Genomic DNA, 25,875 nt, shown 5'->3' with positions numbered 1-25,875 from the left:
TAAAATATAATTACTGTGATGGGAAAGCTGAATTTTCAGCATCATTACTCTAGTCTTCAGTGTCACATGATCCTTCAAAAACCATTCTAATATGCTGATTTGCAGCTCAAGAAACATTTCTTATAATTAACAATGTTGATAACAGTTATTTAAAAAATAAGAATGTTTTTACATCACCCTCTCATAGAACCAAACCTTTTGCCTCACTCTTACCAGTTCACCACGTTTTTCCCTCACAGTCTGTTGGACCACACACACAAAAGCTATATATCAAGCTGTGACCATGAGGGTGCTGAGTAGATTTGTTGACAGTCTCGCTCTGACTGCAGAACACTGACTCTGCGCCCTCAGCCCGTCTAAACCGCATCACTGCGTTCAACATGATTTACTAGCCTGCAGCAAGGACAGACATAAGTCACACTACCAGATCGCTCAGCCATTTGGGCCATGTTTAAGCGCTTTTTATTTCGCCTATAAAGTCGCCAACACATCCCTGGAGACCTGTATAACCTGACTCTGACTTGCTCGTGAAATGTTGGCAGGTAGGTTGTCGTTGGGTCGGCTTAAGTCTACGGATTAGGACATGCATATAAAAAGAAATCTGCTGCTTGTTTTAATGAATAAGCCCTGCAGGTGAAACTGGAATAGTGTACCTTCTGTTTGAGTTGGAGAACACTCATCTTCATCTGATGGAAGTCTTCACATGTGGCCGAACACGTTCCCTCTTTCATGACGTTGTCTGACTTCTCAAACAGCGGAGCTGTAAAGAGACAACATGCATGTGGAATTTAAAGAAGGTTGTTGGACAAAACCAAAATTGCAACAAGCTCAGTAAAAAGAATCCATCCATGATGGCAGACGGGTTGAGGGAACTGTTCAATACACATATTTCATGAGATAAAAAAAGTTCTCAATGAAAGTTCTCTTCAAACTCCTTAAAAATTACTATTTTACCCATTTTTTTTGTGCATGTATTTTTATACATGCATGTATTTGCATGTAGCTTAGCAATTTGCTAACACCAAATTATAATGAAATCAACTGTCAAGCCTTGTGAAAAAGAAGTAGACTTAAGCATACTTTCGAAAAAAGAGTATTTATGTAAATAATCTACTTTAAAAGAATACTAGTGCAAACTGAATGTAACTGTTTTAACACTTATTGCATGTTAAAAATTAAGTTAAAATGTATTATAGTTTACATTTACAGTATATTAAATGCAATTAGTTGAACTTAAGAGTGCTTTTTTGATCCACTTAATAATTCCACTTAATAATTACTTCTATTGTCTTTGGAATATGGCAAAAGTGTTCTGCCGATTGTGCTGAAAAGATTTTATGGTAAACTAAAATATACTTTAATGTAATTTCTATAGAAACTTGTCTATTTGTAATTATTATATTTGTATATTATATTCATATAAGTTACAATTTAGTACATTTAAAATTTATGTATAGTATAATCAACTACTTTACATGTGCTTTTGTATGTTAGTCAACATTAAAATAAGTGTACTTCTTTAAAGCATGGCAACAGATTATTAAAGCAATGATTTAAAATGTACTTTATTAGTACTTTATTAATTCTACATTATAAAAGTGCTTACCGTAAGTGTGTTATGAAACAGTCAGGAAACACTACTCTAAGTAAGTATACTTAAGTGGCCTTTTAAACATTTACAGTTACAGCACGTACAGCTGTCGTCTATGTAGAGTGTTCTAAATCAATAACTTATGAGATTCCATTTCAGTCAGTAAGATCTTATGAAGGCAGTAGACAACAAGGTTACTCACTAGCTTTAGGGGCAGATCAAATGTTGCCATCAAACTGTGCCATAAACTTACAACAAAGATCTTAAAGTCCCCCTGTGGTGAAAATCAAGCTTTTAATGTTGTTTTATGTTTAAGTGGTGTTGCCTTTAAGACAAACCATGTGCAAATTCATCAGTCAACACCATTGCCGAGTATTTTCTACTAAAAACTGCAGTGAACCAAAGACAGTCTCAAAAACGCGGTTTGAAATCACTGGTGTTTCATTACAAACTACCTTGTAACCAATCACGTCAATGAGTGGATCTCTGAGCTGGTGTGAGTGAATGGAGGCGGGGCTAATTTGCATATTCATAGAACCACGTATACTAAATGAGGCAAAGGTGTAGAGTTACAATCAAGCTATTTTAAGGCATGAATAATTTTTTTCCAAGGAAAAAGCATTTAAATATGTCAGTTTGGTGATCAAAGATGAGTTTTAAGGGATACAAATATTGACTACTGGGGAAGTTTAAGTCTTATGCAAGGTCATAATAGAGGCTCACTCTGTACAGGCATCATCAGAATAGTACTAGCTCAGGCCATTCCTGCCAAACGTCCGCTGAGTTATATCACAATCTCCAACAGCTTAGTTTGACTCATAGCTGATAACCTCATCTGATCCACACACTGTAATCTCAGTGTTCTGGAATTCTCAGAATTCTTTTTTGTACATCTGGGTTGTTGCATCCCTGAATGCCCCAAAAGGTCATCCTGTTTTGCACTCAAACTGACCCAAAAGAGAGGAAACAGCACACAGGAAACTCTGACAGACTTACACGCTCCACAAGAAAGCCAAAAAGATAGATGGACAGAGGAGAGGAGAAGAGGAAGTGATTGATGCTAATGCTAACCGCTAGCTGGTGTCCAAAGTCATTAACCGCAATGGGTCAGTGGACTTCCTGCAGGGAGGCAGGAAGCAATGTCTTATAAATATGTCAAACCAGAAGAGGCTGCAGAATGGATTTTTTTGTAAATAGTGAGGTGATTAAGAGTTAAGCCATATCTGACATGAACTTATGATGTTCTTGGTATGCAACCAAAGCCAGGTACAAGGAACATGTTGCACACATGCAAAGTTCCAAGTTAAATATGTCCCTATGACATTATTCAGATACAAAGGAAACATAAAAATGTAACATCCACCCTTTCCACTTGGCTTATTTTCTTCACATCTCTGCTTGCATTTGCATTGCTACAATAAGACCTTAAAGTTTAAAGATGCATCCATGACCAGTCGGAGCATTTTACAGACCGCACTCACTCCTTTCCACACCTGTGTGATAGAAAGATCTGTGCATGGATAGTCAGGCCCAGACAGGAAAACGAATATCTCTGGTTCTTCGTGTTCAATTTAAAACTTCACACAGCAGCGATTCGCCTTTTCCGTGCTCCATTTCTGTTGTTTGTTGGAAATGCATTGGCGAATCAAAGCAGAACTGTGAGGTTTGCAAAAGCCGCTTCCAACGGGGAAATGGCTCTCAAACTGAACAAAAATCTCACAGAATTGTTTTGGAAATGAACTACAATCCCACAAAGTATGGCAAATCCTTTAATCAAATTAACCAAGATGATTCAACATAGAACTACTGACAATACAAATAACTTAAAAGTAAGCATACAAATATGCTAAATTCAAAGGTTATTAGAGCATTATTTGAGTGCCAAGTTGATTTATCTTTACAAGCGAACAACAACTTCTTTGGACCTTGCTTCAGGATTACAGGTCGTGAAGTACTTAATTTGGGCAATTAATCATTTTTATTACGGCCGAAAGGAGGGGGTCAGTGAACAGTGTGGGGCCATTAATAAATTTAACAAATGGGTCCAAAAAAAAAGTGTGACAAACACTAAAGTACAGAAGAAAAGTAGAAAGACAAATTCCAAATAGAGAGCAAGGAAACTAATAGAATAAAGATCTTTGTTGAGAAAGACAACCAAAGATCCAGAGCATACACTCACCTCTCTCGCCCTTGGTGCATGTTTTCCCATCATCCTCTAAGTAGAAGCCTCTCTCGCACTCACACTGGTAGCTGCCGGGGGTGTTCACACAGATCTGTGAGCACACCGTCTCGTTATTGTTGGCACATTCATCAATGTCTGACGCAAGAACAGAGAGTGAAAGTGTGAGGGACGGAAAATTGGCAAAGCACAAAAGACGTGATATTTGCTCCTCAGGCACTATAAGGAGCGCTTCTGTGATATCAGCCGGAGAAACAAAATTTGACTCCCATCAAGTCAACACTTCAGAAGTCTGGGAGGTCAGACCCTTTAAGAAACACTCACGCTGATATTAAAGAAACATCGAGAAATCAAGCCCCATGAACTAAAAACAACCTATAGAGGGTGCTAATATCTTCATACAGTTAAATGTATTCCAGATCAAGCAAGTAAAATTTCTAAACATCTTAATCAAATTACAAGTTTAAAGTCTTCTTTTGAAAAACAAATTTTACTGCAGCAGAGAAAAGGTTCTATATAGAACTTGGAACGGATCGTTCATATCATAGGATCACAATTTTGTTTAAATTCATTTTTAATTATAATTAAATTTTATGAATGAAACTGCAAGTAAACATACTTTATCACTAGAAAAAAATGAAATAACCCTAGGGGTCTATATGTGACCCTGGACCACAAAACCAGTCACATGGGTCAATTTTCTGAAATTGAGATTTATACATCATATGAAAGCTGAATAAATAAAGTTTCCATTAATGTATGGTTTGTCACGATAGGAGAATATTTGGCCGAAATACAACTACTTTAAAATCTGGAATCTGAGGCTGCAAAAAAAATCAAAACATTGAGAAAATCGCCTTTTAAAGTTGTCCATTTATGTTCGCGATTGTGCTGCATTCTCACAAAAATAAATGTTTTATATATTTACGGTAGGAAATTTACAAAATATCTTCATGGAACATGATCTTTACTTAATATCCTAATGATTTTTGGCATATAAAAAAAAAAGATAATTTTGACCCATACGTTTTGTTGGCTATTGCCACAAATATACCCATGCGACTTATGACTGGTTTTGTGATCCAGGGTCACATATAGAACCCCAATTGAAACTTTTTTTTTCTAAGAGATGATATTAGGGTTCATGGGTGTCAAAATAAATTAAAATGACAAACCTTTAGATTTTTTTTAAAGAAGATGCTTATTAAGAATTATTAAGAAATAATTTATTTATTTATTACAATTTTACAGTTTAAAAATGAAATGGGTACATGTACATTAGAGTCTCAAAAACATATAAAATGAACAGGAACACATGCAAATGCAAAGTTTAATGAGAAATTTTAATGGTAAAAATGGTAAAAATTTTATAAACATAAAACTAAGGGCCAGATTGATAAACAGCTGGCATCAGCGCAAGCCCTCTTTTGGCGTTAAAAAACTACTGTCAGGATTTACTAAAGACACGTAGGGAAAAATTAGCGCTGAAAAGGTGTGGACAGGGTTATTTTTGCAGCTGACCTAATTTCATATGCATTTGTAGGAGTTTCCCTTTCAGATGCAAAATTTATGGGAGGAGAGTATTCAAATGAATTATGCAAGGTGATTTACTAAGGCTTGCTCTACTAAATTTACTGGTATTTGCGCCATTATTTACCGCCCAAAAAAAAGCATATCTTAAACCAGACTTTAATTCGCGTTGCTCTTGGTAGATTGCGTTGGTCATATGGAAATGCTCCGGTTGCATTTGTGTTCTTTAATTTGCTCGTCGTCAGTAGATCACAAGCTGAACTTTCCACGAACATTGGCACTTTTTTGGAATTGCGCTCTCACACTAATTTGCCCTGTTTAGTTAATCTGGCCCTAAAATGGGTATATGTACATTAGAGTCTCAATAAAAAATAAAAATAAAATAAAAAATAAATTCTGGTTATGATTGATGCATTCACAACTTTGCAGCATTTTCAGTGTAAAAACTGTGAATTGTTTTCTGGAACATTTCAGTTATTACCAAACTCTACCACTCTCTGTATTTGAAAATACTGTAAGTACACTTTTATCAATATATTCATATAAATAGGAGTAAAATCTTACCCAGGCAGTACGGTTTCTCACGGTTTCTATGTCGTTCCCGGTCATAGCGGTACCCAGAGTAGCAGGTGCACACCACACGGCCAAAATGATCGGTACACTGCTGTTCACATGGAGCGCCAGCACACACATCATAGTCTGCATATACAAACACACCCACAAACAAACAAATATAAACACACCAAGAGAGGAAAGTACAGGATTACAAACATAAATCCTAGCTATAAAACAAAAACCACAATATCGTTGTAATTTCCAGAAAATCGTATGCAAATGTGCTACTTCAAATCTTTTCCCTTCAGAATTTGAATTTAATAGTACAAACAAAACACTGTGGTCTAGGAAGCCAGTACTGCAAGTTTCAGCCCAAGAATTCTCGCATCTTTCCTTATTCCACAATTTATCCTTGAAGAGCCAAATCCATCTCACTCACAGCATGTGCAGTGTGAGTTAGGGAAATGTGTGTCCATTCTCAACCGGTCCTTTATGTGTTTCTCATCAGTGGAGAAGGGGCAGGTGAGGACACCAGAGAACATAAACAGCATAAAAAAGAAAAAAGACTTTAAAAACAAGCTCTAGACTGTCTCAAAGGGCCGTTTCAGAGACCAATATACACCCTCTCAATGTGGCAGGGCGAACCGCAGAACGCAGACAATTTAATTGCATGCTTTTATTTGACAGTTACGAGTAAAAACTTGTTAGTGGTTTGAACCCCTCAACCAAAGATCGAGAAGTATATTACTGTATTCATAAGCTAATATACAGACCTGTTCCCACTATAAAAATAAACACGCGGTAATCAAGATTTCGTTACTGGTTGGGAAACTCTGCCAAGCTCTTTAAGGTGTGCTAGAAATGTTAAAACAACATTAAAATCACCCGCTGAGTTATTTCCAAAAGGAATGATTTTGTTTAGAACCCTAATGGGAGACGAGGGAAAACCCGTCCAGAAATATCAGAGCAAATTCAACCCAGAGGAGTCTAGCGTGGGTAGAGAGAGAGAGAGAGAGAGAGAGAGAGAGAGAGAGAGAGAGAGAGAGAGAGAGAGAGAGGGAGAGAGAGAGAGAGAGAGAGAGAGGGAAAGAGGTCTTACCTTCTGGAATACACTGTCCCAGTACAAACTTAAAACCTTCACAGCACTTCTTTCTGAAAGAGAGAAGAAATGACAGAGAAAATGTTACAATTTATTTAAAAGTATGATTAAGGCTTACCCTTGATGCTAGGGTGATGTGTATGGTTGCCAGGATGTTGCTACACTACAGTTCAAAAGTTTGAGGTTAGTAAGACTGATTTTTGAGAATGACATTTAGGGCCAGATTTACTAAACGGGGCAAATTAGCATGAGAGCGCAATTCTGGCCCCAAGAATGTTACAAAAGATTTCTATTTCTTCAATTAATATTGTTCTTTTGAACTTTCTATTAATTAATGAATCCTGAAAAATGTATCAACAACATTAAGCAGCAAAACTATTTTCAACATTGATAATAAGGCCCTGTTTACACCTTGTATTGAGAATGTTTTGGTCGATCGGATCACAAGTAGACGAGGCGGACAAATACCCATTTACACCTGGTGTTTTAATATCTTTTGTTCACTTTCAACCTGTCCTGAATTCTCATAAATTTTGTTTCTAAATGCTCAAATTATGACAAAAATAAATACATTTCAAGCTGGACCAGCCAAATGCGCATGTGCAGTCATAAGTGCGCATCTCTGAACACTGACTGTTTCTGTAGCAACCGGAGCTTCTAACAGCAGCTGACATAATGACTTCGCCAATTGACGATTGGCTCTTTCATTTAGAAGGTGCGACTTATTCCTCCATATTTTTGAGTAGCACTTTCTCCCATTCAGAATAATACTAGTGCACCGTCTTTGTAAATCCAAACTCTGGCTGGGACGGGTCAAACACATAAGTTTAATACTCAGGGGGGTTATGGTTTTATTCAAACCCCCAACTTAAAGGATGAGCAATGACAATAACTTCAAGCCAGAACAGAGGTTCCAATCCAGTCTGAAACAAGTGTGCAAAAATGTCTGTTTTTATGATTTTCCTAATCTGATTTGATGTGATATCCATGCCCACAATATGAGACAGACAAACAGAAGATCCAAAGGAAAAAAGGTGCTTTTTCTGGACAGTGATGGAAAACTCAGACAATAAAATTACCCCCATCCTTTTCCCTCTCTAAGTGGTTATTGTGGAGAAGTTCCATTTTCGGAATGACAAGGGAACAACTCATAAGCACTAACAGAAATGATTCAGTTCCAGACTATGCTACAATGATTCCCAAATGTTTCAAATGCTCAAAAAATGAAAAACTAAAAAAAAAAATACAACGGGGGAAATGGAATTTGGATATTAGGTAATGGCAATATCCTTTCCGAAAGTATTACTCACAAATTTTGTGGAACTGTTTAGTCTATTCTGCCAGTGAAAGCTCTGTTGGTCTACTCTGGAAGCAAACTGATCAACAATGTTTAAATAGTGCATATTAAAAAGGATATCAGCATGTTAAACATTTAAATGCACTAGTTTACAATTTAATAAGAACATAAACAGCTAATATATTTCCACACAATCACTTTTACAGCCACATACAGAGTACGAGGTCTGAGCTGGGCTACAAGCTAGTATGGTTTGAATCATGGGAGTTGTTCAAGTGGTCTGATTCACACAGAAAAAACTTTATTGGTTTGTTTGCCCCAATATTAAGGGGCACCATCTACATCTTGATGTCCTGAAAAAATAATAAATACACATAATAACATACTTCAGCTACATGAAACCATATGATATTCCTTTACGGAAATGATATTACAAAATGTAATTATATAGCCTGATATTTTAAATGAGTGAAGTGGAGAAATAGCAGATCATTATTAAATAATCATGACCCACAACTTGGCATTGAACTTAATAGACTTGAAACACTGACTACACTAGCTTGTTTTCAGACAAAACTTGCAGTCTTTTTCCACATCACACCATTTTTTCTGCAGCATGTTGCCCAGAACTAATGTGTGTCTTTGGAGTCCCCTCCAAGATAAAGAATTTTCCCACGTTAACAAGAAACTTTAGCATTCAGGCTACAGATACGTTGACTGGAGTTTGTTCCTTTCTAGACTTTCAAAAGTGATTTTAAAGTGAATCATGATGTCATAGGAGAACCTTTTGAAATCATGATGCGATACAATAACCTTCAAAGGGGTGGTTGATTATGATTTCACTTTTTTAACTTTAGTTAGTGTGTAATGTTGTTGTTTGCGCATAAACAACATCTGTAAAGTTACAACGCTCAAAGTTCAAAGCAAAGGGAGATATTTGCTTTTAAAGAAATCGTTTTTTTAAGGACTACAACAAATGGCTGGTAGGGACTACACGACATTCCTCCTGGGTTAGAGACATCACTAACCCTAAAATTTATATAAACCCCTCCCCCGGGAACGTGATTTATAGATTACTACACATAAACTACATAAATTCATCAACTAACCATTCAGAAATGTCCTGTTGCATTCTACATGTTGTCACATCTTCATGAGTCTCTCCATTATTGTCCGACATAAACATTGAAATTTTCAGTGCATGTCTGTGTGAGTGCAAGCTGTTGTAGCTCCGCCCCCTGTGCTGGGAGCAGCAGCTCATTTGGATTTAAAGGGACAGACACAAAAATTATGCGTTTTTGCTCACCCTCAAAAAGTGACAATTTTAACATGCTATATAAAAATATCTGTGGGGTATTCTGAGCTTCACATACACACTCTGGAGACATCAGAGACTTATTTGACATCTTGTGACAAGGGCATTTTAAACCCCTTTAAAAGACCTTTGGTGACATAATCTTTTAATGTTCTTATGTCATAGAAGACCTTAAAGGGTTAGTTCACCCAAAAATGAAAATTATGTCATTAATGACTCACCCTCATGTCGTTCCAAGCCCGTAAGACCTCCGTTCATCTTCGGAACACAGTTTAAGATATTTTAGATTTAGTCCGAGAGCTTTCTGTCCCTCCATTGAAAATGTATGTACGGTATACTGTCCATGTCCAGAAAAGGTAATAGACATCATCAAAATAGTCCAAGTGACTACAGTGGCTCAATCTTAAGTTTATAAAGCGAAGAGAATACTTTTTGTGCACAAAAAACAACAAAAATAACGACTTTATTCCACTATTCATTTCCTTCTCTCGTCTCTCTGCCTCGAGTTAGTTCACGTTAGTTCGCGTAGCGCTTCTGGGTTGTACGTCACACGTAAGTTCACTATTGGCCGACGCTGGTCATGTGTGTGATGCGTGTGATGTACAACCCAGAAGCGCTACGCAGTTACACTACGTGAACTAACTCGAGGCCCAGAGAGAAGGAAATGAATAGTCGAATAAAGTCGTTATTTTTGTTTGTTTTTGCGCACAAAAAGTATTCTCGTCACTTTATAAACTTAAGATTGAGCCACTGTAGTCACTTGGACTATTTTGATGATGTCTGTATTACCTTTTCTGGACATGGACAGTATACCGTACATACATTTTCAATGGAGGGACAGAAATCTCTCGGACTAAATCTAAAATAAACTGTGTTCTGAAGATGAACGGAGGTCTTACGGGCTTGGAACGACATTAGGGTGAGTCATTAATGACATAATTTTCATTTTTGGGTGAACTAACCCTTTAAGGTATCAAGATGCAATATGAAAAAAAAAAAAAATAAAATAAAATAATAATTACATGAACCCTACATAAATAAATATTTTTTTCTCTCTTTTTTTGTAGTATATGTATTAAGGCGGCTCGCACTAAAACGCAGGAGCTGTAAAATCAACTGTGCAGTGCCACACAAGTGCCGTAACTCACATTTATGGTGAGAAACAGCAGAAATGGAAAGAGTCCATGGGGAGGAAGCACTGAGAAGTGGAAGAGGAGGGCAGAGCAGGCACAAATCTCCTGCTTTGAGAGGTGATGATGGTTATGACAGCTGAACGAGGTGGAGGTGATTTTCACACTTCGACGCATGTTTGCAGTCATGTACACACAGACACTCACACATGCATATGCACACCGCTATAGAAACATAAACAGCAAGGCGTGCAAATGAGATAAGTTTAAGATATATTAGAAAAAAAGGTAAAAATTCTCTAGTAATATCATCTTACATGTATCTCCTATCAGAAGATATCTCAACAATGTGCTCAGATTTATAAGTATACTAAACTATGTAATTGATATTCCAAGAACTTCCACAAACACATACAGTACAGTACAGTAAGGATGTAGGTTTATGTTCATAGAGATTCAAAAGAGAAAATCGTTTTCTGGTATGCTGACACCAAAACCACCCTGATCCTCCACAAATACACAAACTCTAATATGTCCCCATCTTAACAAACACGCAACACTCAGAAAGGAGAATGCACAGAGAGAACAGCCAGAACTGACCCTGGACCTGTGTCTGCTAGGGTAAGCTTTCCAAAAATATTTTTAAAGCTTTGTTTATTGACTCTCTGAGCAGTTTATTCTCAGGTTTCATCCATCTGGTGTTCACAAATATTAAAAACTTTTTTTTTTAATCTCTTTATAAAAACTCATATAAAACACAAACTTTGAAACCTATCATGAGTACATTTTTTGTTTTTGTAATGATGTATTGAGTTCATAATCAGTATCATGATATCTTTATTTACCCTTTATTTTAGTTATACAATGTACTGGATGTTATAAGATATGAGGCATGCAAATATAGGATTTTTAAAAACAAAATCTGGACTGCATGAAAGTATTTATTAATGCATGCGTCATTAATATGAATAATTATGCAGGCTTAATGGACAGGAGAACATGAAATCCAGCTGGACCAAATCCCATAATGATCTAAACAGAGCCAGAAATGTTCAAACACAAAACCAAGCTATACTGTGTACATCACACAATCCAAAACCATGTAAATATACGAAACTTCACAAGGACTATAATATTTTGCCTTGAGCGACCCCAGATGTTCTGTTCTGACGTCTTATATAGACTATGGCTACTTACTTGCTTATTCATAATCTGTGTGACAATCTCAGAAGCCTGAAAACACAAAACCAATCGTGAGTCTGTGCAGTCTAAGTGTTCAGGTCTGTTTCTGAATAACATCCACTGTCCAGATGAACAGCAAATTACAAAATCAGTGGGGGAAAAACTAGACTTTTTTCTAAAGATCAGGTCAATAGCACTAGCATTTAAAAACATGACACATATTAATGTAAATCCTTTGAATCACTCCCCATATTAGTGGCGTATCTGCCAGAGCGGTTAAGCCTGACAGCCTGATGCAGGCCAGAATCTCTAGAGCGACCATTTCTCATGACAGGACCTTTGAGAGACACTCCAGCCTACTGGAGTCTTCATGAATGAAATTAGACGCATGCTTCTGTGATAAGTTTCACAATATAAAGCACATATACATTAAAAAATACTACAAAAAACTTGGACAAAATACTATAAAACTAGTACTTTCAAAAGATCAAAGACAATTTAATTTGTTATGACTCTTAACTCCTCTTAACTCTTTCCCTGCCAGCGTTTTTGAAAAAGGTATTTTTGATCATTTTCACAAAAGCTTTATGGCCCCCAGAATATTTTGTTGTATGAATATCTGAATATGCAATATATCAAAAGAAAGAACAGACCCTCTGCTTTAACAAAACAACCCCCCTATTTTATTCTAGCTTCATGCATTCCTTTTTATCAATACTTGAATGTGTGTAAGTTTCATAAAAAAGCAACATTTTGAGCAAAAAGCTGAGAAAAATCACATTTTAGTCAAAGACTACGTTCAGATCGGATTCAGAACAATGATCAAAACAGATCAAGTCCATCAACACCCCCAAAGCTTTAAAGTCCTATAGCTCGTCCTGGGTCGACATTTCATTCGGTAACATTGTGCTGTTTTGATTTGTTTAATTTTAATGATCGTGTTATTTTACATATGCATCAGCTTGCATATAACAGTGAAATTTCCACCAATGGTAGGGAAAGAGTTAATAAGCTTAGTACAATAAAACACAACATACTTTACTATGCATTCCTCGTTTAAAAGCTAATTAAAGAAACTTACATTTTATTTCTGCATTGAACCTGATAAACTGTGAGTGAAACTATATTTCTATGGATTAGGATAAGCAACTACAATTGCTCCGATTTGTTTGTGGGACCTTCTGTCACACAGATGTTTTCACGCAGTAGGTTATTATTCCAGAATGCAATGCCACTGCAGGCTTTTACATCATTTACTATTCTCTAGGGGCCAGATTGTAAAGATAAGATCACATTGAAGAGCAGAGGAGGATGTGGGACACTGCAGTGTGGTCCGATCGCTCCAATGGTGTGCACGTCTCAGGAGGGGAGGGATCCAAATGTGAACCCAACCTCAGGAGGTTTAAATATGGATGAAATGGATTTGTTCAGGTTGAGTCACAACCAGACTTCTAACCAAATCAATGTTATGTAAGAGAAAAAGAATTAGCATGCAGTGACACAAGGTTCAGTACAGATCTTTGTAAGTGAATGGAAGAGAAGTCTTGTCACATTTATTCAGTATAACCTATTGATTAACACAAATGCTACTCCATTTAGAACGTTCACCTTGAGCCCTGTTCACTCACTTAAGCACCTGATCTCGACTCTTGAGAGCGTTTTAGTCCTCACAGAGCAGGTGCATTTACTCGCAGATGAAAAGGAAAAGTTTAGTTATTCTGGCACGTTAAAAGGGCTTACAACAAGTCAGACAGCAAAAAATAAAATAAAAAATGAGCTGGGAGGGTTGTTTAGATACATTAGTGTGGAAAAAGAAATGTTTTGTATTTTTTCAGCCTCTGCTAAATGATAGATGAAAATTATGGGGAACTCCATGAATGAGCGGTTAGATTCCAAGACCATGTCCAAATAAAAACAGGTGCATTAACACTGAGTCACATTCGCTTTTAAACAGAGATTTTACTTGACTGTCAGAAGTTATTAGTGGGTACGGTAGCACCTGTGCTTTCCTAATGTTGTGTTTATTTAATTTCCCACGTGGATGGGGATCCGGTTACCAGGAGAAAAATCAGGTCTGGATTAGCGTGACCTCAGCCCCACTCGCTGGGCTCTGAGAGATCTCTAATTACCTTATAAACAAACAGAGTAGAGACCTGGAATAAACACACACGCACAGACAGTTCACATGGAGGAAATAACATTACAATTTGGCTACACTGAGAAATGTACCATGGTACATGGAGTCTATAGCATCAGTTTAGTTCAAATCAAATTCTGCCTATGAAGTGCCTGGTGCCCTATAAAAACCCTTTTAAGGTCCTATAATGTCATGACAGAACTTTTTAAAGATCCAAAATATATATTTTTTGTTCTCTAATACAGTTAAAATCAAAATATATTCAAATTATAACACATCAACATGAAGCATATTCTGCTAATTTTGCAACATTTCTAAGTAAAACAGTATTTTTTTAAATGTTGGGTGAGACTTTATATATCCACACGCACACAAGCACACAGCGTTGGTGATACAGCATTACAATTAACATGAGTTACGTAATCAGATTACTTTATTCAAGTAACTAAGGCAGCACATTACTTTTAATTTACAACATAATTTCTGTAACTTTATTTTACAGAGCAATTACGGAAACCTGCAATAATTAGATATGTTTGTAATGCATTACTTATAAAAGTAACTTTCTCCAACACTGTGTGTGTGTATGGTCACTGACACCTAGCACATGTCAGACTAAAATTTAGACTTAACTACACGACTTGGAGGAGTCCATGAAAGTCGCTGAAAGTCAGAGCCAATCTGCAGATTTTGGTCAGTTGGAAATGACAGATCTCACAGAAAATCGCATAGAGTATGATGGGCACAGACTCTGTTTTTTTTTTGTTTCAGACTATGATTCCATTCAGTCAGAGGACATAAAACATGTTGGATATTTAGAGACGATTTCAGAACTCATATTGTCTTCAGTTATCATGCGTTTCCTAGCAATGAGGTGCACATTTCTGCATGAGTTTGATGTGTACAGAATGAGTTGAAAGTCTGGTAGTGCGTGATCCTGAGTCGTTTAGTTTACGATGCCGAGTTTTTCCTCTGAAACCACTTTCAAAGTCGAAAAGTGATGGCTAGTGTTTGAAAGTGCTCAGATTTGAATATTGTATTCCAGCTTTAAGAGGGAGGTAATTGCAAAGGCGCTAATGAATCATGCACAATAAGACCAGGAATGTGAATCAACAAAATTAATTGGGGCCATTTAAAATCCATCCATGATGACTTCAAGCTTAGCATAGCACTTGAACTTGATACTTTTTATTTAATACTCATAGATACAGTTTCCAGACTATCCAGCCAAGCACAGCACGAAGAATCATCAACGTTCACAGCTGGATATCACAGGCTAACAAACGCATAACAAAATCTCAATTTCCTTCATAATTAACATCCACATAATTGGCCAGGAGCCTAAGCCATTAGCAGCTGCATAAGGTTGTATTATTTCATGCAGGCATCTCTCCGCTTTTCCTCAGCAAAAACCGCTACAGCTGGAAACTGTAAATTACACAGACCTCCGTTAAAGTTTGACGATATATAATGAGTGTGTAACTTAGCGCAGGCTTTGTGTAAGTGTGTGGGTGTTTGAAGTTTCAGTATTACACGTGTAAGGGACCTATTAGAGTCTAGATATCATTGTATCTTATATTGTATGTCAGTAAACGCCCTTTGGTTGAGTTGGGCCTCTGAAAACAGATTTGATCTTAGTGCTTTTTTAATGCCAAGTGTGAGTATACATGTTCAGGGGGGTCTAATTGTTTTGATGGTACTCTGACGCAGAGGGCCACTTCACTTTCTCTACTTTAATGCTTAGAAGAATCTTGATAATGTGGCACCGATCAAGAGCTTGGAACACACACACACACACACACACACACACACACACACACACACACACACACATTGACAAAAACTCACCCTACATTCCTCCACACTGGCCCCAGATGTGGTTCCTCGTTTTTCTTGTCTTCTCTCACTGTAACACCACCCACAGGTCTTTTATAAGAGTAGGGAGTCAGTGTACCTCCGGTAACTCACTGGACTGAAGTCTTTTTTTTCCCCTCATGCTTTAACGTTCACGTTAAATCACAGAAGTGCTGGTGCTTGTTTAGGTGTAACTGCTTGGAATCGGGCCTGACAGAACCAGCCTGCCAATGCAAAGATCTGCCTGTCAACATTTCAGACATGCTGAGGTGATGAGAAATAGAAATGAATTCAGATTGATGGTGTAATGGGCATTTAGCTTGTCTGGAAACCCCACACTGGCATGGGCCCCATAGAATCCAGTTATAGTCAGACACTTTTTCTTTTATTATGCTGATTAAAGTCATTCACATGTAAAGTAATTCATATGGCACGGTGTTTAACAGTTGAAGTCCACATTTCATTTGAATTTAAACTGTGCTGGTCAATTACTTCAAGCTGATAAACAGTGTACAATTATAACACTTTAAATGTATAGAGTATTATAAAAAAAATAGGGAATGAGGTGGGTAATAAAATTAAAGTAATAAAATAAAATAAATTAAATAACATAACTATAATTTTAAATTATATATTTATATAATTATAAAGAACAAAAATATTACAAAATAACAATATAACATTGATTAATAATATAATATAATATAATATAATATAATATAATATAATATAATATAATATAATATAATATAATATAATATAATATAATATATTTTGGAGGTGTACCTTTCCTAGCCCTCTTGTTTTCACCGTCACAAGTATTATTTGTACAGTGATTAGACGACCTAACAAGGAGTTTTACATAACTGTGATGTAAATGAATACCAGGTCACAAATTTGCACGGGTTCAGTTTTAAATGTATATCGGCCACATCTAGAACGCACATCAGTGCTTTTAAAAAATGAATTCCAAAAAAAGTTCCAGAGCAAGACTGGCAAGCTGGAGATGTTTCGTGAAACCTGAGATATTGGAGAAATATAATCTCTGTGTTGAGTTGTTGCTTTGGCAATCCTCCTTTCTTTTTTGCTCTGCCTCTCACTCTCCTCTATTGTTCTCATGCCACTCCTGTTCGCAATAAACAGCTCGAGAGAGGAATCTGGATCTGGAGCAGGCCAACTTTAGAACAGAAATAACTTACGGACGTTTTAATGTAATTCCGTCGAAGTATGCATTGACTGGATCTGTCTACCGTTTAAAAAAAAAAAAAACCTAGTTGGTTTTCCCTGTCCAATGTTTAAGATATGATATGTGATTAGAAACTGCTTCGTTGTCTCTCACCGTAGACAAGCCAAGAACTGGAAGCAAACACATGGGATCAGCATGAGGAATTATTTGGAAGTTGTTCAACATACAGTCTAGAGCAAAGTATGAAACAGTGATCAAGCGCTAATATTCCACAATCATTCAAAGCTTTATTTATAACAGTATACCTCACATTAAAGCCCTTTTCTCGAAGGCTTATGTTAAACCCCTGAGCATATGATGTTGCAATATTTAGGAATCCCCAAAATCTTCAATAACAGCAGTTTGACATCCATCACAGTCCTCTGCGGTTCTCAGCGTCCTTCAAATATCAACACATGGGCTCCGCATACAATCTCAAGCCCCATGAGTTAAAAATAAAACCGATGTTTGGGCGATCAGCTAACTTTATGTAACGCACTTTATGTAAGCTATGGCAACACCGCACAAGCTATCTGTCAAAACGCATACTTATGAATAAACCGTTCATCGACGCAGAGGTGAACCAAATGTCTGTCATGGTGCGCAGGTTACTCGAGCGAGCAGTGAGAACAAAAGGCCTCGCCAGAAAGTTCAAGAGAGGAGAACGGCTGTCGGAAAATACTAGTGTTATGTCTCCAAAACACATTGCCTTGTGGGAATACTGTTACAGGAAGGCATAAATTACAAAGAACAGTTACCTCTGAAAAGTGCTTGGATATCTTTTTGTTTTTTAATATTTCTTCTTCCAAACGTCATTTTTGGAGGAACTACCTACCACTGCTAAAAATATCTCTGTCAAACCACAGGATGCTTTGCAGACCTGAGAAAAGTGCCTTTTATCACGAATTGCAAATAATCATTAGAAGGAACTGCACTTTTTCATGAAAGGTATAATTCATCATGTCTTTTTTTTTCACTGGAGTAAAATGTTTTTCCTGTTACATTTACTTCTTTACTCCCCCTTCAAAGTCACATTTCAGCAGCTACAGTTTCCTTGAGACTCTAACATAAACCTAATAGACTGAATTGACTCAGGCATTTATGATATAATTGTACTAGGTACAGAGGACAAGGCAATTTGTCTTGAAAAATGATATTACTCCAAAAACGTGCTGTGCACAGGTCAGCGTCTGTGACGCTCTGATTGGGCAGCTTTTCTGTAAGAGAATAATGCTGGATCAAATCTTTACGCTTCTGAACTGTCTAGTCATCTTAAATGTTAACCAGCCAAAGTTTAGTTGGTCTCCATGGTGCTCTTTACAGTGGTCACGCACAAGCCACGAAAACAAAAGCCCTTGTACTATTCTGTGTAAAAGAATAAAAAAGTAAGTACACTTGAGGGACTTCTTGGTTATGCTGCCTCAAAATCATCTTTAAAGGGGTCATGAACTGAGAAATCAAAGTTTCCTTGAGCTTTTGACATATAAGAGGTCATCATACTGTAAGAATATCCTGTAGGTTTCAGAACTGAAAACTTCCTTGTTAGTACAAAAACAGCTTTTATTGTTGTCGAATGTGCCTAGGTGAAAGAAAATCAAAGCCTACTTCATCACTGCAACTTTGTCCCCGCCCACTGGTGTGTTAGTGAGATGACGAGGATTTAACATTTAATATTCAACAATATTATTGATCTGCCTTACTGTTCTAGAAACAAACTTTGTTGTATTATTTTCATGTTATTACTGTGAAGCTGCTTTGATACAATCTTTATTGTAAAAAGCGCTATATAAATAAAGGTGACTTGACTTGACGAGGAGAGAAGAGCGATACAGAATCAATGGACTAAAAATAACATTACCTTCCCAAGGATCCTAATGCTAGGAATGTGGTTATTTATTTTCAACAATGTAAATGTCTCAGTTGAGCATTATTTATTTGTATTCTCTACATTTTACCTTGGATTCTTTGGTAAATCAGTCACAATTTCAGCACATGATTTGCAAAAAGACTTTTGTGATATGGGCGTGACAGTATTGCCAAAACATGTAAGTAACTGTTAATTCTAATGCCTAATCTGTGACCAGTGATATGTTCATGGACAGTCAGATGTTTTTTGTCAATGTGTCAGTAAATCAAACCAGAGACTAAACGTCAACTTCACATTGATTCTCTTAGTAGGATGAAAATGATGTTATTCAAATTGTGATAAAAAGCGTTCAAAAAGTTTATCAGTGACTGAGTTCTGGACTCTCGCCTAAAAACTCCCGTTATAACAAAGTCCCTTTTATCTATAATCTATGGTTATAATCAACAAATCTATTATTTACATTGTGTTTGCACTCTTAGTTATGATGAAAGCATTTGTTAGTGTGCAGAAATTGAGTTAAAATGATGAGATCACTGCATTCATGCTCTCAACATGTCTGTGATCAGCTGCAATGCTCATCATTGCAAGCTTTCATGCCACAATCTAAATATAATGCTATAGATCTAAATATAATGCAATAATCAACCCTTTTTAAATCTTAGGGTAAAATCAGAGTAGGAAAAATGCCTTTTATTTCTAAATTATGACAATGTTTGATTGAAATCATATACTAATATTATAAGTGCACCCCGGGAAACATTATAAAACAATAAAACAATGCAGTTCATGACCACTTTAATACAAGAGAGGAAGGAATTTACACTCTTTAAAGTGTCTTCTAACTAAGCATTGGATTTTGCATTTGCATTATAGAATTATCTGTTCAATCAAATGTTTACAGCTGCTTGTGTAATTTTCTGATGTGAAAACGCTTTCTCCTCCAGCTTTTCAAAACCCCTAACCTGATTATTAAACTTAATTCATGCAGCACCTGAGAAATAAATTAAACCTCAAATTAATTGTCTTATTGGGGACAGATGTGCTATTAATTTTCTATGAGTTGTATAATTTTCATCTGGCAGATAATAAAAAGGCACTAGACTAGAACATCATAGACAACCCCCCAACCAACAATTCAGAACACCCTAGCAACCACATAGCAACACACTAAAAAACACCCCAAAAAACCTTAACAAAACAAGCATGCACATCATCCTAGTATCATGATGAAGATTTTTTTTAACAATTTCTGAGGGATAATATGACACTGAGGACTGAAGTCATTTTGCAAAATTTTAAATATAATGGATATATTTTATAATATATAATATATTTTTATATATTCTAAATATTTACATTTAAAATATATTAAAATATAGAAGAGTTGTTTTGACAATATAACAGAACTTTACTGTATTTTTTTTATTGAATAAATACAGACTTTGTGAACATAAGGAGACTTATTAAAAATGTTTAAAATCTTACCAACCCCAAACGTTTGAACTGTAGTGTGGGTATATGACAGTTTCTCCAAAATTCCCTGTCAAGCCTTGTCTTATCCAAAACAAACAAAACCATATACATCAAACCTGCATGAATAGTTTGCTTAATTTAATAAAGTTCACTTCACACTTAGTTTCACATTCCCAACTGTATATTGTCAGTATTGTCAGATGTTCAGAAAATAATAAATCAGTTGCCATGCAGTCAAATCACAACATTTCTCACAGTGTAAATGTGCAGAATGATCTGCTACAATGGCCAACATCCTCCACAATATCAGAATATTCACAAAATGTAATTGAAAAGAAAAAAAGAAAACTGCTTTGATAATCACTTTTGGACGTGAATTACATGAAACGACCTGCTGCAGAATATTTATGTCATTATCGTGTGAGGTCTTGTTTTTCCCATCACTTTCAAAATTCCCAACCTGAGACGCACATGTGAACGTCTCGGTTTTTGTTGTTGCACATGCTCACTGACATAAGAAATGGCAAATTCTTTGTTGTCTTGACAACAGTCGTAGGGTTCTAGAAAAGACCCCCCAAAGCCCATGTGGTTGTGGTTAGATGCAGTTCTGTGTCTCCTTTTGGCCAGTAATCACATGTGGAGCAATCTCTCTCCTCATCTCCATCTCTCTCTCTTGACACTCAGTAACCAATTTCGTTATCTGAACCATCTAAATATCACACGATATCTCTTTTGAGCCTGTAAAACGATAAGGGTAATTAAAACAAACAAAGAAAAGATGTGTGTCGTCTCAAATACACAAACCCTTGAAACCAACCGAGTGAACAACCAAGAAATCAGTCCGAAATCTGCAACGTCTGGCTTCAATATACAGCAGGCGGAGGAAGTGAAGGTATCTTTAGAAGCGTGTTAAGGAGGACTGGCACTGAATCTAACCTGTGTGATGTCTCTCACCCTGACAACCCCGGAAATTACAGAGAACATGCCCGTCCATAGGTTGTTATGCAGAATCCACGTTTACGGACATCCTCTCTGCACTTTATACTCTCTTAACTCGAACCATACAACACCCCTGGCCTTGGGCCAGATCAATGATGAAGAAAGGGCTTCGACTACTGGAACCCTCAATAGACTCACGATTTGCACAGTAACGGGAGGTTTTTCCAGGAAAATGTCAAGTGCTTAGCCTGACCATTTGGGCCGCTTTATAGAAAGTGACACCTTTACTGCCAAAGGACATGAATGAATGATGGGATGAATGAATGAACACGTCCCTGTTTTGTGAAAAATAAATCCTGGAGGCACTGACCTCTGGAAAGAGGTTTACAAAAACACCAAATCAGCACAAAAGTTGTTGCTTGGAAACAAATGATTCAGTTAAGCGGAAAATATATTATATACGTCAACAAGGCGATTTTAGCAATAGCTGCAGTTAAAGCATTCTCAGACAAAGAAGTTTTTTCCTTCACATCCAATTTGTTGGAGAGTCAAAGGCTTATGGGGTATCAGATGACCAAGTTTTTCCCTGCGATTTAGCAAGAAAACCGAGCTTGTACAATTTGCATGTCCTGAACTGAAAGCAGTATGTCTAAGTGACTAAGATTTATGTATGACCTGGAAAGTCCATCTGACTGACAAAAATATTAAAATTCAGTAGCATACAAGATTATAATGGTGGTTCAAAGACAAAATGCACAAAAAAAGACCGGCCTGGCATCCGAACGCTTGAGCATCCAGCTGCTAGCAATAGAAAATTATTACTACTGTAGCACAGTGCAGAACATTTCCTTTGGCTTGTTAAAAATTATCGTCTATGGCAGAATAAATTAAGAGTTAAAATGACCACAAATTGTCTATAAAGCAAGACAGCAAAACAGAAACGAAAAGCTCTGCCAGTAAAATATACACTGCAAATCCCAAAACGTTAGCCAGCTAAAAGGAAGAAAAAACCCAGACTGTGGTTTTGTGGAACCCTGTACAATTTCCTATGCAAACCCACATAAACAGTTTCTTGACAATCCATGCTTTACTTCATTATCCACTGCAAATCAATCATGCAATTTAACACATTTAATGTCTTTCCATATGAATTAAATAAGCACAGTTTAGCTGTGATGGGAATTTATAGCTTTGGTGGATCCTGTATGAAATATGAAAATCTTACAGCACCAAAATGATCCAAAATCATTTATTCATAATTATTCAAATTCATTAAATTCATTTGTTTAGATTTCTTTAAAGCAATCTTGGTTTTTAGAAAGGTGTAAAATAAATAAAACTATGACTACTATTACTACTACTACTACTACTAATAATAATAATAATACAAAAATACTTATTTGGAAACTTTCATTCTTTTTCAAACTTTCAAACAGCATTCAGAAAAGCCAATTGCGCAACAATAGTTGAAAAAGCAACAAACTATCCATTCAGCATAATAATTCATAGATTTGTTTCAGCTTGAGTTTTAAAGTTTAATGCTTCTGATTCAAGAATGGAAACTATATTTTTACACCCCGTCCAGAGGGGTCATGTAGATGCTAAATGTAGTGCCACTCTTGCATTCACCTTAAATAATCATTAATAATAATCATCTCTCTCTCTCTCTCTCTCACACACACACACACACACACACACACACACACACACATCCACACACACAGTACAAAGCCCTATACATCATCAACCTGTGTCTCGACCATCCTGTTTTAATTCAGGCCAAAGCCAACATCTGTTTCTCCTTAGCAAGCCAAATCCTCAGTAGTCTGCATTCAAACTATTGGCACCTATTCAACACAAACCCCCCCAAAACCATGGAAGGGGCAAATGAATAATGTCAAAATGATGTTTAAAAAGGATAAGTGTGTGGCAAAGACAGAGTGACAGTGCTATTGTTCATGCAGTTGGAAAGAGCCAAGGGTTTTGCCAGTACAGCAGGGGACTGAAACGGTTAGATTATTTTGGTGATGACTAGACTCATCCTCACAAGGGAGTCTGTTAAGGTATTGTCTTAACAAGGTAATTTGGGAGGGAGCCACGTTGAAAAGTTTAACGTGCTCAGATACACTGAACTGTGGAGTTTAAAAGGATAACATAATTTCCAATTTCCAGATCCAGCTTAATTTAATTAGTTTTCAGATATTCGTATGTGACAATTACATGTGAATTTTTGTAAGTTTGGATGTACAGTGAAATATGTAATATGGACATAATAACATTAAATTTTACATTCAACATTCAAAAGTTTGGGATTAGTGCTTTTTTTTTTTACTTGCTTATATATTTAAATTCAGCTAGAACGCATTAAATTTATATAAAATGTGACGGTAAAGAAATGTATAATGTGCTTCATAATAAGATTTTCATTTCAAATAAATGCTTTAGAACTTCAAGTATCGAAATTTTGAAATTCAAAGTATCATTAAAAAAATGTATGGTGGTTTCTGAAGCATCAAAGTAATGATGCTGAAAATTCAGCTTTGATCACAGGAATAAATTACAAATATATAAAAGTAGAACAGGTTTATTTTAAATTGTAATAATCTTTCACAATAGTAGTGTTTTACTGTGTTTTTGATTAAATAAATTGATCAGAAAAGCAGAAGAGACTTCTTTCAAAAACATTAAAAACGGTACTGTATGTAACGGTATATATATATCCGAGATATATATATATATATATCTCGGATATATATATATATATATATATCCGAGATATATATATATATATATATATATATATATTTGAGGTAAATGTTTGGAATTAATTACATTTAATGCCATCACATTTATGTCACTGATTAAATGCAATAAAATTAACCCATTTAATTTCCTGAAGTTTATATTCTATGAATCTACCGTAAAAAGGATTCGTAAACATTTTAAGGTCTCAAGTTAAAGTTGTTCATACATAAAATGCAAACTACATTTTATGTACAAAACCCTACTGGTAACAAGTTCACATTGCCCATCCCATTTTTGCCTTCTTCACTCATTTCCGGACCTCTCGCTAATAAAACTTGCAAAAGTAAAAGACAAAATATACATCAATTAGACACTTAAGATCTGTTTACAACAGTGATTTTCAGGTAAATGGTCAATTAACGCACAAAGCAAGCTATGTGCAAAATACACAATGAATGTGCAGCAAAGTAAATAAATCAATATTTTTCCTAAGTTAGAACTATAGCTTTTGCAAGCAGCGCACAAATATTTAGTAAAACAGGATGTTTCAGTCATGCTTTTACAAGTGAGCTAAACATGAACAAACAAACCTATCATAGCATTGTGCAAATTAAACAAGTTTATAGAACCACATGCCATACCCATAACAGCAAATAATGAGCAAGAAACGAATCATCTATGATTAACAGAAGCTTGGAATTTTGAGGTAAATATGTAGACAGGATGAGTGGACCTCTGCCAAGCTAAAACCTTGAGGCTAATCCACACCAAAGAGAGACACGGATCAAACTCATCATTTGTTGGCAAATACGTGAACGTTTTAGCTACCAACATGCTCGTTCACATTCTATTTGACCCGATCGCTGAAACTCATGGATTACAAAACGTTTCAGTGCCCAGCTAACAGGTCTAGACAGCTAGTATTAAGTCTGGCACAAAATACTAAAATGATACTAATGCACAATTACACAATTGTACTGTTTTTGTGCCAATTTACGTCATCTTTAATTATATACAGCTCATCATCTGCCATGTCTGCCATTAAAAAAAGATCATCTAAAACATTATTAATATAAATGAAAAGGTAATCACATTGAAAATATTCACAGCCCCAAACAAAGATGCAAACAGAGATATTTATCCAAGCCTAAACAAGTTAAATCCCCTTTGGTTGAAGGTCTGTTTTTCTTTAAGCTCTTCTTTGTTGGTAGTTTTTGTAGTGCTGAAACCTGACCTCAGAAGTGAAAAATCAATGGGAACTGAAGCACTTATAAAGGATCATGAAGGTCATTACTATCATTTGGATAAAACAATCCTGGCAAAGGAATGTAACAACCATGCCAGCCACATTCAATGAAATGAACAGTAAACGATGATTAAGTACTCAAGCCAAGGCTATGAAAAATAGAGACATCATATGCCCTGATTAAAAAATAATTAAAAAAATAGGTAAATTACACACAAAAAAGAACAGAAAAAAGTAAATGGTCATTTGGTGTCAATCTTAGGAGAGAGCGTAAAGGCAATTTTGGAGCACTTTCAAATCCATCATTGGTTATGTACTAATTTTAACTCTGTACACACTTATAGTGCTGTTTTTGTGTCTAAATAAAATAGTTCATAATTTGAAAGGGGTGCCGCAGGCTTTAAGTACTGTAGACAGTATTAAGCCATCATAAGCTAAATTTAAATTTAGTAAATTATGTATTACGCCATATAACAATGAGCTCAAAGAAGTAACGTGATTAAAGGCCCGT

At 36.1% G+C, this 25,875-nt stretch overlaps 1 protein-coding gene across 2 annotated transcripts in view; it reads right to left on the bottom strand.

Moving 5' to 3' along the window:
• ccbe1 (collagen and calcium binding EGF domains 1) overlaps positions 1 to 25,875 on the bottom strand; it is a 55,113-nt gene that overhangs the window by 15,441 nt on the left and 13,797 nt on the right. For both annotated transcript variants that reach the window (XM_081390443.1, XM_081390442.1), the window contains 4 exons: positions 6,955 to 7,007; positions 5,865 to 5,999; positions 3,771 to 3,908; positions 654 to 760 (listed from right to left, as the gene is read on the bottom strand). In XM_081390443.1, the coding sequence (XP_081246569.1) occupies positions 654 to 760; positions 3,771 to 3,908; positions 5,865 to 5,999; positions 6,955 to 7,007 (433 nt within the window). The remainder of the gene's footprint in view (positions 1 to 653; positions 761 to 3,770; positions 3,909 to 5,864; positions 6,000 to 6,954; positions 7,008 to 25,875) is intronic.

Source organism: Scardinius erythrophthalmus (genome assembly GCF_964197995.2).
Source record: "Scardinius erythrophthalmus genome assembly, chromosome: 17".
Taxonomy (NCBI): domain Eukaryota; kingdom Metazoa; phylum Chordata; class Actinopteri; order Cypriniformes; family Leuciscidae; genus Scardinius; species Scardinius erythrophthalmus.
The sequence above is the reverse complement of the archived record's forward strand: the minus strand, read 5'-3'. Positions and strand labels throughout refer to the sequence as shown.